The sequence below is a fragment of the Rattus norvegicus genome, chromosome 5 (genome assembly GCF_021556685.1).
Source record: "Rattus norvegicus strain SHRSP/BbbUtx chromosome 5, alternate assembly SHRSP_T2T, whole genome shotgun sequence".
NCBI lineage: Eukaryota > Metazoa > Chordata > Mammalia > Rodentia > Muridae > Rattus > Rattus norvegicus.
Window position 1 is genome coordinate 129,182,541 of NC_141538.1, and position 16,873 is coordinate 129,199,413.

A 16,873-nucleotide genomic window follows, 5' to 3' on the forward strand; every position below is an offset into this window, starting at 1 on the left:
GGCTAGGGATTTAGTTCAATAAGAGTACAAATCTGCCATGTACAAGGCTCTAGGTTTGATGCTCTACAGTGGCAAATTAAAGGAAAAAAAAGACAAATTCAGAAAAAAAAAACCAAACAACAAAAACTAATTTATATGAGAGATTGGCAGGCATCTTTTAAGCCCACTATCCCTGAGAAAGAAACAAGTGTCTGGCATAGGCTGTATAACAAGAGTGTGTTTCACAAACCGGGTGGGGTAAGAGATGGCTCAGCTGTTACTTGATACTCCACTTGGGGATGTGATCAGTTTCCAGCATCTGGTATAGGGAATGGACAATGCTGACAACTTTAGCTACAGGGGATCTAGTGCCTTCTTCTCGCCTTTATGCATCTGTAAATAAACATTATACATGTAGGCAAAATATTTATACACATAAAATGAATTATAATAAAAATAAAAATGTATGAACAATAAAAGAAGGGGAAGAGGATACAGCTCAGCGGTAGAGTCCATATGCAATGCCCTGGCTTTGGTCTCAGCATGGAGCAGGACAAGGGAGCATGGCACACATCTTTCTCTAGAATAATCTTTGCTTGAAAGTTTGCTTTAGTCTGCTGTTTTGGGAAATCTATATTGCGTATGTACAGTATACTACTGTACTTTCAGTAATCAATGCCAGCCTTATTTCAAAAAGTATAGCTTGATAAAATTTATAGACAAGAAATTGTTAAGATATTGGAGTTTAGCGTCATAGCTCAGTGTTGAGTGCTTGACTTACATGTAAAATCCTGTGTTCAACCCACAGTGCCACAAAAATAAATGCCATTAAAATCAGTATTCTGTAATTTTATGGAATTCTGTTTATTCATTCCTGTTACTTTCTGAGGTCCGATACAGAGTCTAATGCTCTACTCAATGCTGGCATGGTGCTCACTGTGCAGGTCAGGTTTTGAATTACAGAAATCTTCTGCCTTAGTGCTTCAAACATTGAGATTATCGATATGAAACTGTACCTGCCTCCTGCTTTTTCTGTATCTTGATTTTTTTTTCTCTGTGATGTCTTCTCTCAGCAGCCCAGCTGGTTCGTAATCTTGTTAATGCTCAGCAGGTGGCTGGTTCAGCCCAGCAACAGAGTGACCAGTCTATAAGGACTAGACAGTCTTCAGAGTGTGTAAGTACGCTACCTATGAATGAGCTTGACAGGAAAAAAAAACCACAACTTTTCATGTGTCTTAGTTTCTTTTCCTGTTGCTATAATAAAATATGCCATCAAAAGCAACATAAGGGAGAAAGAATTTATTTTAGTTCACAGCTCAAAGTCTAGTTGGTCAAGTCAGCAGAAGTTTGAAGCAGCTGTCATATCACGTCTAAAAAAGGAAATGGATGCACACTCATTCATCTTCCTCTTCACATTTTATACAGTTCAGAGTCCTGGCCAAGAAAAGGGTACCTGTTCAGTAGGTGTGCCCAGAAAGAGACCCACGTCCCCCGGATTCTAGACTTTGCCAAGTTGACAGTTGTCTTAGGGATTTATTACGCTCAAGAGACACCATGCTCGGGTTGGGGATTTAGCTCAGTGGTAGAGCGCTTGCCTAGGAAGCGCAAGGCCCTGGGTTCGGTCCCCAGCTCCGAAAAAAAGAACCAAAAAAAAAAAAAAAAAAAAAAAGAGACACCATGCTCATGGCATCATATAGGAAATTTTCTGTAAAGAAAAATACTTAATTGTGACTAGTTTATAGTTTCAGAGATTTAGTCCATTATGGCCATGGTATGAAACATGGCAGCATGTAGACAGACATGGTGATGAAGAAGGAGCTGAGAGTTCTACATCTTGATCTGCAGGCAATGTAAGGAAACCACCATGTTAGGCTTAGCTTGAGCATATGAGACTGCAGAGTCCACTCCACAGAGACATTCTTTTTCTAACCAGGCCATCCCACCTAATAGTGCCACTCCTTATAGGCCAAGCATTCATGCACGAGTTTATGAGGGGCATTCCTATTTAAACTACCACAACAGTAAACACCAACCATCATATCATGTGTAATATTGAAGATCACATGATAATTTGTAGAATTATTCTTGCTAGACCCATAAGTTAAAGTAACATTTGATTTCCTATTAATGTTGTAGCTTCTTAATTTACATGAGCCTGTTTTCTCATTTTTATAATAAAATAATATGGAGGACCAAGTATTAATGTTGCTTAGGAGTAAAGTATTAGTGTTAATAAAATAGACATAATGTTGAAATGTTCCTTTTCACATTTCATATTCTTCATGTTGCTGAACCTAGCTGTAAAAATTTATACTTTTATTTCCTAGCATAAATTAATTTTTATACTCCTATTTTTGAGACTACTTTGACTAAATGTAGGAAAGAAAACATGCTTTTTATGTGTAATATTCAAAAAATAAAATTATAACACTGTGATATGTTTTTTTGATTCTAACCAAAATAAAGTTTGGGAGCTGGCATTAGAGATAGAGGCCTGGAAGACCAGGGCAGCAACATGTTGAGTTATAAGCCAACCTGATCTAGGGACCAAGACTCTGTCGCAGAAAGGGAGATTTATATATCTACTAAATTGAAAGACTATTCATTTATTGCTATCAGTATTTCATTTACTCAGTATATGCTCTTTAGTTAATAGCTTTATTTTTTTCAGAACATTTATTTTAATGTTCCCACTGTTTTTGGTTTTCTTTGTACATACAGCATATTAGTCAAGGCTGTCTTTGGAACAGAATTGATAGAATAAATATGAGTGTGTGTATATATTTGTTATAGATTGGCATATACTGCCTGTGGTCTGCTTAGTCCAGTAATGGCTGTATCCTGACAGAAAATCCCATAATATGGTAGCTGTCGAATCCTTGGGACTAGGTGTTTCAACAGTCTCTCTCACTCTGGTGCCAGAGCTCCAAGGAAGTCCTAGAGAGCTGTCAGTTTTCAGTTCACATTGGAAATTCAAAGTAGATTCTAGCACCAGAAAAGAAATGGTTCAGGATAGGTGATCCTGCTAGTGAGATTGAGGCCAAACAGAAAAAAGTCCCTCACAGGTGTGCCCAGCTCCTTGGGTTTTAGTTACTTTCAAATGTAGTCAAGTTGACAAAGTTAGCCATCACACATAGGCATTGTTGTTTTTTAATAATGTTGGAGATTCATTTCTATTAGTGTAGTAGCTTTGTAGTCCTTTACCTGCCTGTAGCTTAACTTCTTCTCTCTTTTTTTCTCCCTCCAATCTCATGCCATGGTATCCTAGAGCTCACAGTATAAATCAGGCAGGCCTAGAACTCGGCCTCTTCCTCCTGAGTGCTGAGATTGAACGTGTATTCCACTATGCCAGACTTGCAAATGACTTTTGTGTATATTCTCCTCACCTCACATGTGGATATCTAGTGAGTGAGAATATAACTTGTGAAAGACCAGAGTATCAAATGAGAATTCATACTTCATTGCACCCTTTTAATTAGTTCCTTTAGTGTTTTCTTTAAGTAGATTTTTTCATTATTATTAAATCAGAAAAATTATAAATTGCAAGTTAATTATATTCCTGGTTTGGTTAAAATTTTCAATGGTTTTCTACTGCTCTTCTATAAATTGCATAAATTACATGATATACAAAACACAGGAGCTCTCATTGCCTTGTTTCTGTTTTTGTTTGGTTCTTGTTTTATAATGGAGAAAAGATCTGGATGGCCTTGAATCCTCAAGCTGACAGGCATACTTACTGATCATTGTATAACAACCATATTCATGATTTACTTCTATTTTATGTGCATTGGCGTCTTGCCTGTGTGTATGCCTGTGTAAGGATGTCAGAATCCCTGGAACTGGAGTTAGTAGCAATCGTGAGCTCCGTGTGGCTCCTCTGGAAGAGCAACGAGTGCTCCAAAGCACTGGACCATCACTCCAGCTCTTAGTTTGTTTCTTTTTTGAAAGTTTCTCTGGGTTGCCCTGATCTGTGGACTAGAGTGGCATCGAACTCACCAAGATCCACCTGCCTCTGCCTCCTGCATTATTTCTGTTTAGTTCTTAAGCCTCAGATTCCCTTAGCTATATACTTCACTATTTAAGTTCTTTTAGATTTTAGTTACCTTAAACAGTTAAGAATTTCCATGCCCATTGCCTTAGTTGGGTTTTATAGCTGCGAAGAGACACCTTGACTATGGCAACTCTTAAAAAGGCAACGTGTAATTAGGGCTGTTTCAGAGGTTCAGTTTATTATCAGCCTGGCAGGAAGAATCACAGCATCTAGTCAGGCAGACATGGTGCTACAGAAGCCTGAGTTCTACATCTGATCTGAATGCAGCCAGGAAGAGACTGGCTTCCATGCACTGTGTAGAGCCTGAGCATAGATACCGTCAAAGCCCTCCTACACAGTGACTCACTTCCCCTAATAAGGCCACACCTCCTCCAATAAGGCTACACCTCATAGTGCCACCCCTTTGGCCAAGCATTAAAGCAAATGTGTCTATGGGGGCCAAACCTCTTCAAAACACCACACTTATAGACCTTCAGACATACTGTTTCTGTTGCAAAATATTCTTACCGTCTCTGTTTCTTCTTTTACCAGATTTGGTTTTAGTTTTTATTCTCAATTTAAAGGTTAATTAATCTTGGAAACTCCTTCATCTCTACGTTTCTTCAGAAGTGGAAGTTAGGTATTTGTTTATCATAGTAACAGAAGTGATACTTTTTGTGTAGGGAGAATTAGTCTCAACTAGTAGCCCAGTTTTGCTACCCTCCTGCCTGCTCAGACAAGATATAATACACGGCTGAGCCTGCCTGTCTAATTATACAGTCTTTATCATAGTAAGAATTGTAATACTTCATTATAATTACTTTTGTAATTTTTTTCTGCTCGCTGATATCTGTGTGCAGTAAACTTTTAAACTTAATGAAGTCATAAATGTATATTCAGTACCTAGTAATAATGCCTAGTGTGCACAATTGTTCAGGGGCTGAAAGAAAGTGGCTGTGTGTAATTTATGTGTTAATTTGTAGTTGACAAAGGAAATATATGTTCATGACGATAGGTTCTCTCTCTTTTTTTTTCTTGAACATTACTCACGTGAGAGAATTTGAGCACCTTGGGGAAAATTTTATCTCCATGTAATAGATTTTATTATTTGTTATATACATCATATAGTTCTGTATCTGATGTTCTAATGAAATAACTATTATATTTTAATAATCTTAATTTTTAAAATTATCTTTTTTTTCCTGCAGTCTGATTCACCATCTTATTCTCCTCAGCCTCAGCCTTTTCCACAGAATTCTCCCCAACCGTCTGCTCTTCCCCCACCTCCATCCCAGCCAGGATCCCAGCCTAAGCTTGGCCCACCCCAGCAGGGAGGCCAGCCCCCTCACCAGGTTCAGATGCCCTTGTATAACTTTCCTCCATCCCCTCCAGCTCATTACTCACCCATGCACGGTATGGGATTATTGCCAATGCACCCCCTCCAGATCCCTGCCCCGTCGTGGCCCATCCACGGCCCAATGCTGCACTCTGCACCTGGCAGTACCCCCAGCAATATTGGCTTGAATGATCCCAGCATCATCTTTGCACAGCCTGCTGCCAGGCCGATGGCAATCCCTAGCTCTTCTCATGATGGACACTGGCCTCGTACCGTGGCTCCCAACTCCCTGGTGAACAATGGTGCAGTGGGTAATTCGGGTAATTTCCCTTTTTTTCCTTTTATATTTGGTTGTGGAAAGGTTGGGTGACTAGTATTATTTGTTGAATGTGGAGTAACAATGAGAAGAAAGGAAAATAAGTTGTATTGATGAAGGTAGAATATAAAATTAAACCGTATGGGCTATAGATGCAGACTAATCAAGACTTGAATCTCGTTTGCCATTTCTCAGTGTCTTGACATTATCTCTGTGCATTTCTTTCACTTCTAAGATAAGGATATGAATAGCTTCTAACAGGAATGTTGAGTATTACGTGAGGTAATACTTATAAATATTAGTCCTTATTGTTCTCCTTTTCACCTTTACCTGACTTGGTGTAGGTATTATTAGCAATCATCTTATAAATGATCAAATTGAGACCCTGCTGTGTATGATACTGCACATTAATGATTGAGACTAGCCTAGGCTACATGAAAACCTCTCTCCAAGAACAAAAGCTGACAGACAGGCAGGTGTGGCAGTGTATTTGAGGCCAGCGTGAAGTACATGCTATGCTTTCCCCCATTTTAGAGTAGTGAAATTGAAGAAATAAGTAACTTAACTGTTGTCAGCTGGTAGAGTGAAGGCTCTAAAGTGAGGAGCAGTTCACTTCTTCATGCCTTCCCTTCCTTCTCTCCCTCTTGTTTTAATTGGGAAAGGAGGTAATAAAAATGTTTTACTGTAGGCTTAAACACAAGGGTTAGGAGAAAGAAAAGCACTCAGAACAAAGAAAACCTAAGGAGAGGTCTAGAAAATGAGATGTGCCCAAGTGAGGCAGTGGGCTCTTCACAGGAATGTCACTTCTCTTCCCTTCTTGTTGTCTATTCTCTTTCCTTCTCTTTCCTGTATATATTTCCCTCTTTCCCTTTTTTTCCCTTTTCCCTTTCCCCCTCTACCCATTCCTGCTGCATCACAGGGTGGCGTTGAACCCATGCCAGTCCACTTACTGAACTTCGGTTCTGCTGCTTTATTGCTTGGATTACAAAAATGTGCCACCATGCTTGGCGAAAGTATACTTTAAGAAAGCAAAGGATAACAGCATTTAATAGAATTAATAAACAGTATTTTTCTGATATTTTAATAAATATAGATTTGAGACATATAATAAAAATGTTTTAAGGATTATTTAATACATTACATTACTAAAATGTTCTTATACTTGCCTATTTAAAAATAACCTATTTGCTGCATTTGCTAGTAGTACTCAGTATCTTTACCTTCCAAACGATTATGGAAACCTCACATAAACAAGAATTATGCATCACCAGTAAACTTATTTTCGCTGAGCTTAACAGTTTGTTTTTTAATCTGACTCTTTTTCACAGTGTTAAAACAAAATCTCAGACAGTGGATCAAATTTGCTTTTAAACTTGCATTTGGGATAATTGGGTGACTAAGCAGGTAAACGTCTACCATTGAAGCCTGATGACTTTAGTTTGGTTTCTAAGATTCACATGGTGGAAATGATGGGACAAGGCAAGTGTGTCCTCTCACTTCTTCCACAGACATGTGGTGGGCACTGGCACACATGCATACTTAAGTTGCTTAACCTGCTTTACAGTGCAGCTCTGTTTCAAGACACATTCTACCCACCACACACATCTTCTCTCTCTTCCTCATCATCCCACTACTTCCACCTACCCTTCCTCTCGTTCTTGCTGTCATCTGACTCCCACATATACACAGATTTGTCTAAGAAAGGTGAGGCCAAAACTTTATTGGTTTTTTTTTTTAATTTAATGGTGTCCCATCATTATTGGTAATTATTGTTAAATTTCGGTTTCACTAATTGTAAAGATTTTGTGATTCTTTTCCCAAGAACTTTTTTCTGCTAACAAATTATTCTAATATATAATTTGCATAGGAAATACAGACATTTTCAATGGGAGTATTGTTTGGATTTTCTAGGGTTTAATGCATGCTTGGATGACACTGTACCATAGAGCTGTATCTCCATCCCCAAAGTAGTTACTTCTCACAGGAGATGCCTCTAGTCTGTTAGGAATAAAGCAAATTGTTTTGATAATCAAACATCAGAATGTGAGTTCTGTGGTTCTTAAGACCAAAGAAGATAGGGTATATGCAGTTTCTGTGCTTAAATCCGTCAATAACATTTATCATGTATATGCTGTAATTGTCAATGAGTGTAAAGACAGACCCCATATTTTTTCCTTTGATAGATTATGTTGAGGTACTTTTTTCAACCTGCCAGTGGTATATCTTGTTTTTGTCATAATGGACTAATATTTAACAAAACATCTTGGAAATCTACCATGCTCTGTCTTACTTTGGTTTTTAAAGTGGTTGCTTCTACATAGGAAGTCTTATCCATTACCTGTAATACCAGTTTTCATACCTTCTGCCTTGGCCTAAAGATTTCTTAATTAACATCACTGCCCTCCAAAAGCCCTTGAGTCTTACTGATCTTGTCCTCTGATTGAATTTTATCTTTGTCTGTTTGTTTCCTTAGTATCTATATCATAGCATTTGTCTAATTGTGTTAAAATCATAGCCTTAGAATGAACTTCTAAAGCAGTGGTTCTCAACCTTCCTAATGCAGTTAATCCTTTAATACAGTTCTTCATGTTGTGGTGACCCCACAACCATGAAATTATTTTTGTTGCTATTTCAGAACTATAATTTTTGTATTATGAATTATAATATAAGCATCTGATATGCAACCCCTCTGAAAGGATTGCTCACCCCCAAAAGGGCTGAAACCCAAAGATTGAGAACCACTATTTTAAGAATCTTAAGATGTTGGGGGGATGGGTAAATCACTGGTACTGAGGTGAGACACAGCATCAGATGAAGGCCAAAGGTTGTTTATTTCTGGCCTTGTAACTCTCTAAGCTGATGGCCTCTGGCTGTTTAATTCTTAACTCTTCTATGGCTAAAAGCTGCTAGTTTCTGGTAATTAAATCCTGTTGGTAGCAGCATGGGATTAAGAGAAGAAGGTTTAGTTATTTGGCTTGAACCATTCTTTCTGGTTCAAGAGTCCCTAACTGACCAGGCAAGAAGCTGGGAATTCATTAACTCTTTGTGAACCAGAGAAAAAAGGAAAGATAAAACAGAAATCGAGGGGGGACGGGGCAGAAGGTCCAACAAACCTTTATTTCTGTTCTAAGTATTTATACTTTCTCTGACAATTACCTCATATAACTATCAGGTAGAACCGTAACAACAGTGTAATTGATTATATGATTTTCTAAACACTCTTACAATCTAACTTCATAGTAAGTTTAAGGCAACAGTTCATGTCATAGGTTTGAGGAATTATAACAGAAATGTTTACATGTCTTTCCACGGAGACTAGTACCTGATTGAAAAACATTCATTATCTATCTTATAGATCCATAAGTTCATTATAAATTTTAAGCGGTCATTTTTATGTTATAAGTTAGCATGGTTTTGTCAAGAAAGAAATCATCATCTTTGTGTCTTATTAGTTTTGAAGTTTTATATAGCTAAACTACTCCATTTACTCATTTATTTTCTGTCTTTGCACCTAATTTGTGCATTCCTAGTTTATGACCTTTAGCTACCAAATGGTCTCATACCTACCTAGAAGGAATGTTTTTCATGATTGTAAATTTTTTCCAAGCCTGCTTTCTTTTCCTAGTACAATTAGCCCATGACACATGGTTTACAGAGCTCCATTTGTAGGTTTTATTCTATAGGGGGCTTGAAAATACTTGTATCAATTTAGGCATTCTGTAGAATCATAATCAGAAATTATGAACTCATCAATTCATCTACACAGCATCACTGTGTGAAAGTATATCTTTATATTGATTCTTCAGGAAATCTGCACAATAGGGTTGGCTAATGCTGGGGAATCATTAGGCTATGTGATAGTGACAGGTAAGGCAAATCAGCAGTAAGAAGCAATCCTGGGACGAAATCTCCAAGTACCGTACATTCTTAGAGTTCACCCATTATAGTCAACCAAAATGGTGGGCCATCTCCAGAAAATTTACTTGCTTGCCTTAGCCTTTTCTAGATCACCTCTGACATTAAGAATTTTTTTGTCTGTACCTCTATACTATCTAGATTAGTGTCTGACAATGTTAATGTATTATTTATGTTCTATACTAGTACTACATAATAACCAAGTGTTGGGTTTCTAGGTGTACAACTGATAATAATATTAATCCTGCATGAAAGTAGGACTAAGTGGGACTATATTAAATTGAAAGTTAGGTTTTTATCTTTTAAATGGGAGATCACAAATGCAGTTGCCTACTGCCTCAGTTATGCATTCAAGGTTCTCAAATTTAGGGACATTGCAGGGATCAGCACATCCCAAGTGCAATGGAAGAATTAGGATTTGATTAGAATGGAAGATTCTGTAGTTTATACTCTTCATATGTGTTTTCTTTTTTCTTTTTTACCATTATTGTTTGAGATGAGGTCTATATTTAGCCCTGTCTCTTCTGGATCTCACAGAGATCCACCTGCCTCTGTCTCTGGAGGACTGGGATTAAACTTACCCTATCACCCCTGGATTTCTCCATTTTTGAATATAGTGTTATATATTTGGCTATGAAAACTGAGCAAGGGAAATTGAGGTATATCCTTCAAAATTTTCTTTTTTTTCCTGAAATATTATTTCTCTACTGGCCATCATAATACCTATTCTCATTTATTTTGCAAGCCCTGAGTCCTTAAGTTTCATCTCTCTTAATTACAATATGGCTTTTTAAACTTAACCATCATTTTCTGATTGCGACCCCAAGAAAACTGATTGAGAAAATACAGCAAATACAGACTTTTCCATTCCACAGCTCCTAATCGGAATTAGAGGTTAGGGGTGTCTTTCAGTTACTCTTTCACACAAGTGTTACCTGAATAAGAAAAACTCGAAGCAAAAAAAGAAAAACTTGAAGCATCCAGTTTGGTGGTTATTATACTATGAAAAACATATACCTTCAAGATACAAACGACTTTTTTGAGATTGTCCATAGGAAGAATATGACATGACTCATATTTAATTTTTTTCATGTGTGTGGGTGTGGGTGTATGTGGATGTACACACCCACACCCATACCCACACAGGCTTACATATGCTACATCTCACATTTGGAGGTCAGAGGAAAACTTTGAGGAGTTCACTTTCCCCATCCACTGTGAAATTCTGAATTTAGGCTTAGGTTTTCAAGCTATTGGGGAAGTACCCATTTTGCCTGGATTCAGTATATACATGTTCCTTTGTATTTTTCAGAGCTGTGTAAGCCACTTAACTTTTAAAATCATCATTTAACGCTGAGTTTCCTAATGGAACTATAGTAATTTTCAAAACAGATTTGAAGCAATATGTTTGGTTACAAAACCAAGTTTTCAGCCATAGTACTCTAACCTCTTTTTGGTACAAGCTTCTTTTGAATAGGATTATGGCGTAGTTGATATTATCAGTCAGGTTCTCTGTTCTAGATTCATTGAGTGGCCCAGGATGGCCATAATCCCCCTGCCTTTGCCTCAAGTGCTGGAATTAAAGGTATTTGCCACAATGCTCAGCTTGAACATTTCTTCTTTGGTCTTTTTCTATGATGCTGCTGCTTTTGTAGTCCCAGACTTTGAGTGCTTTTTTATTCTCAGACTTTAATTCATTCTCATCCTCTAAATTACTCATCTTGCTACTTCTGTCTGTCATTTAAAATTCTAGTTAGCCATGATAAGAAAATTATAGATTAGGTATCTTTGGTATAGCAGATATATTATTGTATGTAATATGTATATATATAAACATTTTGAACAAATAATATTGCTTGATTCTTTAAAAGAAATTTGGTATCTGGATTTAGCATAATACACAGCTCATGTTAGATACTTAGTATATCTCTAGATACAGTAGTATTTGAGTTACTAAACTTAATATTTTAAAATGTGTGTGTGTGTTTTTTTTTCTTGTTGGAATGCAGAGCCACGTTTTCGAGGACTAAATCCTCCAATTCCATGGGAACATGCACCACGTCCCCATTTCCCCCTTGTCCCAGCTTCGTGGCCTTATGGTTTGCATCAAAACTTCATGCATCAGGGAAATCCAAGATTTCAGCCCAAACCCTTCTACGCTCAAGGTACCAGTGCTTATGATGACTCAGCATCAGGCTGGGTGGGTTTTCTTCTGAGCTGGGAATCTCGGTGGAGGCCATCCATGCATTCAGCAAACATTTATTGAGATAGCGTACTGTATGCCAGACTGTATTCACTACTTGTTACTTAAATACTAGGTAAAACAAAATACCCATGCTTAATGCATATTTTAATATGCGCGCAAAGCATGTCAAAACTGCCAAAAATAGTTGTCTATCTAGGCTGGACTTGGTATTAGAGATTGCATCTGAATTTCATCTTATAAGAATTATTTATTACCCTAGAATTTAGAAAGAAGGAAAGTGTTCTTAGTTAAGGGAATGCATTTAAAATATCACTGAGTTTTGTCTGATAAAAAAAGAAAGGAGATGGGTATCAAGGATACGTGACTGGTAATTCTAGATTGGAAGGTAGGCTGAAAATTTTGTAAAGGAGTTTGGATTTTGTTTAGGAAACTAAAGATCTAATAATGTTTGAGTCAGATTAGTAAAAGTAATACATGAATGACACTGGAATTAATAATACTCATCTGCTACTAATAACTGTGACTGAGGTAATAAAGATTACAAACCCTACATTTTAAGGATTAAAACCATTTTATCTTACTTCAAAATTATCAGTCTTAAGAGGGGGTAACCTTCCTGATCTATGAACTGCTGGACACTTGGATAGTAGAAAGCAGTGGTTCTCAACCTTGGGGTTGTAACCCCTTTCAAAGGACCCTTTCACATGGGTCACCTAAGACCATTAGAAAACATATATTTACATTCTAACTCATAACAATAATAAATTACAGTTATGATATAGCAATGAAAATAATATGGTAGAAGTCCCCACAACATGAGGAATTTACTGAATTAAAGGGTGCCAGCAGAGAAGGCTGAGTTGAACCACTGGTATAGAATGAATGGCAGGACCCTGACCATGGTTTATATCTCTTGAGCAGAGATCTAAAGCTGAAGTTATGTCAGTTATAGGAAAATTTGCAGTTTTCTGCATGTGGAGTTTCCCGTTTCTTGCCCTTTTTGATTTCCTGTCATCATACACCTATATTTGCCTTTCCCTTCCAAATGTTTTGTTATTATGTGGATTTTTAAAACACCGCATGTATAACTAGTTAACACATTTACTTTAAGGGGGTGTTGAGGTAAGTAAACACAAACCTTTCACAAACCTCTGCTCTCTGTTGTCTCTAGCAGAGAGATGTGCCACACGTCGCAGTAGAGAGCGTTGTCCCCACCCACCACGAGGAAACGTGTCGGAATAATGCCAGCCCACAGCAACCAGCCAATCCTGATGTCTCAAGGGTATCCGTACCTCAGTGTCAGTTACACTCAGCAGAAAAATTGACATTTAAGGAAAGGAAAACAAATCAGGTCCTGATTTAAAATTTTAACACACGTTTAGATAGCTTATTTAAATTCTAAGACTGTTTTTAAACACTGTATTATTTGTATATAAATATGAACTATAGTTTTTACTGGTATCACTAAATTGAGTGATACAAATTTCATCTATTTTATTACCCTATTTTTAAGGGAATTTTATGTTTTGTTTAACCTTGATGAATTGTATAAAGAGAGAATTTAAAAAATTACATTCTTTATTTTCTATTAGCTGTATTCATACTTTGGTTGCTTCAGACTTTATATATATTGTTCTTAAGAATTAGGAAAGGATTTCATGTGTTTTAAATTTGTCACTTCTATTCTTTACAGAACCTTGTAGTGCCAAAAACTTTTTAAAAGGTTAAAAAAAAAATAAAATTACAACATAAAGATTCAAAAAATTTTTTTCTTTTACATACTTGTATATTGAATATATTCAAACTTGAATGGAAAGTTGCTTTTTTGTCTGTATTTGAAGTTCTATTTTAAGTTAATAAATCTTTTTGACAAGAGTCAGATTTGGTTAATTCATCTGGTATAGATGTTAGGAATACATCGAAGTAATTGAACGAATTTATTCTCAGTGACTGTTCCAAATCAGACTTAACTTTAGAGATTCAAAGATCTTTTCCTCATTTTACTGGATTGTCACAACCACTGTATGAAGATGGTAAAAGCAAGTGCTTTGTCCATGTTATCATTGAAAATGAAAACTGAGGAGCAGAGCAGTGGAGTGAATTCCAGAGGTAGCAGTTACATGCTAGTTTGGCCCAAAATAGATCCTTTGAGGCAGGTTGTAGTTGTTTTGCAGAAAGCTTTCCTATTGTGTACAAGACACTGGGTTCAACCTGTAGCAATGCCCCTCCCCTCCAGCCCACATTCCCCCCCAAATTTTTTTAAAAGGAAAGTTTGCCAAATAAAAGTAGAGGAAAATAATTCTTTAGTGAAGAGCTAGTATGTGGCAGGCTGTCCATTTGTTATCCTGTACTACTGCCTGGAAAGACGCTGGCCAGGATGGTGTCCGTTTATCAATGCTTGTGGTCAGTCACGAGCCCTTCAGCTGCTGGGATGTATCTCAAGAAACACATCATAGGGCAGTGTCAACATTGTTTAAACATCAGAGTTTGCTTAAATTTAGATGATATTGTCATTCAGTTTATTTTGCCTCAGGTTACGATTAACAGATAAAATAAACACAAGGTGTGTGCGGATGTATGCTGGTGGGACATACACTTTCATAATTATAGAAATATGCGTTAACTATGTAACTGGAAGTACAATGTTTGATACACCAACTTCCCCGGAACCGGTAGTATAAAGGTAGTGCTAAGATCAGGACACCTGTAGTACGAATTTTCAGCACCATCATTAATTAGTAGGCCATGAAGTTGGTCATCAAGTAAAATGTTGCTATAAAGTATATGGCATATTAAAATTCAGACTTGAGATGTAGGTGGCATATTTTTTTAACTTCCTTTTACCCTGTTATTTTTTGTCTGTCATCCTCTAATTAGATTTGCCCACTGAAAGTATAAGTGTTTGCAAAAACTAGTAGTAGTTAAAAATTATTTAGGATTAGTGCATTATCTTTGTTGTGCTTAAATAGGAGACTGTCTGTGATCCTGTAAGATATTTGCAGTATTCCTGAGATACAGGTAGTTGAGAGTATCCCCGCCATATTTACAGCCCCAAGTTAAGGACAGGTATATTTACTATTGGTTTTTCACATTACAGAATGTGTCGTAGAGATTCTTAAAAACTAGTGGAGTCAGCTTTCTTGTTAATATATACCTGATCCCACTCTGCTTTTGTGTTAAAAAACAATTTGGAGCATCATGAATTCCCAGCATTGGAGGTAGAGTGAGAAGATCAAGAAATTAAAGGTCTGGCATGAAGGTACAGACCTTTAATCCTTGTGCTTGGGAGGCAGAGGCAGGCAGATCTTGAGTTTAAGGCCAGCCTAGTAATTCAGAACAAGCTCCAAGCTAGCTAGGTTTCAAACAGCCACCAAGAAATTGAAGGTCATTCTCAACTACATAGAATTTGAGGCTAGCCTGAGTTACAGAAGACTGTCTCCCCCCCTCCCCCCCAAAAAAATCCACACACATCTATTTATTTCAGCGTTCAAATATTTCACCTGAGGATTAAGAGTATGATATTCTTGTCATTGTTCTTTCTGCTTCTGTGTATAATTGAGGTTTTCACTGAAATAAAATCCAAAGAAACCTTTTCAAAAAATGTAACAAGCATGATGCTAGGAGCTCTAAGCCCTCCCTTTCCTAATGACAGTATATTATTATTTACATCAATGATAGTGTTCGATTCACTAATTTTGGATAATCTGCCTCTCCTTCAGCGTTGTAAAACTCAGTAACTAAGCTGAGGAACAGAAAATCTATTTGTGGGCTGGAGAGGTGGCTCAGCATAAGAACACTGACTGCTTTTCTAGAGGTCCTGAGTTCAATTCCTGGCCAACCACATGGTGGCTCACAACCATCTGTAATGGGATCCGATGCCCTTTTCTGTGTGTCTTAAGTCAGCTACAGTGTACTCACATACATAAAATAAATAAATCTTAAAAAAAAGAAAATCTGTTTGTAATTTACAGTATAGCTCAGTTTTGTTTGAAAAAAGTTAATAGTCCAAAAATGATCAGTCTTAGGGAACACATACACACTCTGAATAACATGATTATTTTTGTTAGACAATTGTGTCCCTTGATATGGAGGTGGTTTTACCTTTGCCCATTACAGTTATTGAAAAGCATACTAACATGCTGTAAATGGTGGCACATACCTTTAATCTCTGCACTCAGGGGAGAGATAGATCTCCTTCACAGTAAGCCTGGTCTACATACCTAGGTGAAGCCTATATAGTTAAGCCTATCTCAGAACACCAAAACATAAACATTTAATCAAAATATATTGTTTATTCAGTCTCCACATATTTTTGCTTATCTGTAAGTTTTCTCCTATAAGTAAAATATATACATAGTGATAGCAAAATAATGTATCTACAGATTTTATTCTGCTTGGGTGAATGGAGTTGAGAAAAAGGATGGAAGTTTTTAAACATTTGAATCGTGTCTGTAATGTTGGGAGTGTATATGCATGTGTACAGGTGCCCTGAGTGAAGCTGTAGTTACAGGTGAGTGTCAGCCACTTGAAGTAGGTGTAAGGAACTGAGGGCAAAACCTGTGCAAGAGCAGCATTTACTTCACACTGAGCTTTCTCCAGGCCCAAAGGATAAAAGTGCTAAAGCTTCTGCCTAATCACCTTTCATTGAAATGGTTGCTGGTTAAAACTATAAACTTCCAACTCACTTTCCTTTGTAAATGATAATGGATGTGTTCATTGAAGGAAAGGGTCTTAAGGTAAGGCTTGCAAGATGGGTAAGTAGCTACATTGCTTGCCTTCCTTGTTGATGGATGTCACTTTTTTTGTCACTATATATTACTTGTGTGTACACACAAAGTAAATAGAATATAAAACACTAAAGTCTATCAATTAAGAATCCTATTATTATCTGGTGAACTTCATTTATTCCATCCAGTTATCTTAAGTGTATGTGTACAAGATTTTATAAAAATGTGCGTATATGTTATTTTAACAAATACAGCAAGTTAGGGAGGGAATTGATGCCTGTGTACTAGGTTACTGATGCACTTAAATATTGGAAACTAATTTCACTGGACTTAAAAGAAAACTAGGAAATTAAAGGTGACAACT

At 37.0% G+C, this 16,873-nt stretch overlaps 1 protein-coding gene and 1 long non-coding RNA gene across 17 annotated transcripts in view; one reads left to right on the forward strand and one right to left on the reverse strand.

Annotated features, from left to right (window-relative positions):
* The window catches only part of Tut4 (terminal uridylyl transferase 4), a 180,483-nt gene extending 166,826 nt beyond the window's left edge, over positions 1-13,657 (forward strand). For 9 of the 16 annotated variants that reach the window (XM_087549192.1, XM_087549184.1, XM_087549187.1 and 6 more), the window contains 4 exons: positions 1,053-1,153; positions 5,218-5,665; positions 11,586-11,741; positions 12,954-13,657. In XM_087549192.1, the coding sequence (XP_087405318.1) occupies positions 1,053-1,153; positions 5,218-5,665; positions 11,586-11,741; positions 12,954-13,024 (776 nt within the window). In that variant the 3' untranslated portion in view covers positions 13,025-13,657. The remainder of the gene's footprint in view (positions 1-1,052; positions 1,154-5,217; positions 5,666-11,585; positions 11,742-12,953) is intronic. The other 7 variants (XM_087549194.1, NM_001429139.1, XM_087549188.1 and 4 more) reach the window with 3 other exon arrangements.
* Positions 7,362-15,090, reverse strand: LOC134486964 (uncharacterized). The gene is made up of 2 exons (XR_015621048.1): positions 12,921-15,090; positions 7,362-7,659 (listed from the first exon to the last, which is right to left on the reverse strand). It is a non-coding gene; the product is annotated as an uncharacterized LOC134486964 (long non-coding RNA).
* Between the last annotated feature and the right edge of the window lie 1,783 nt (positions 15,091-16,873).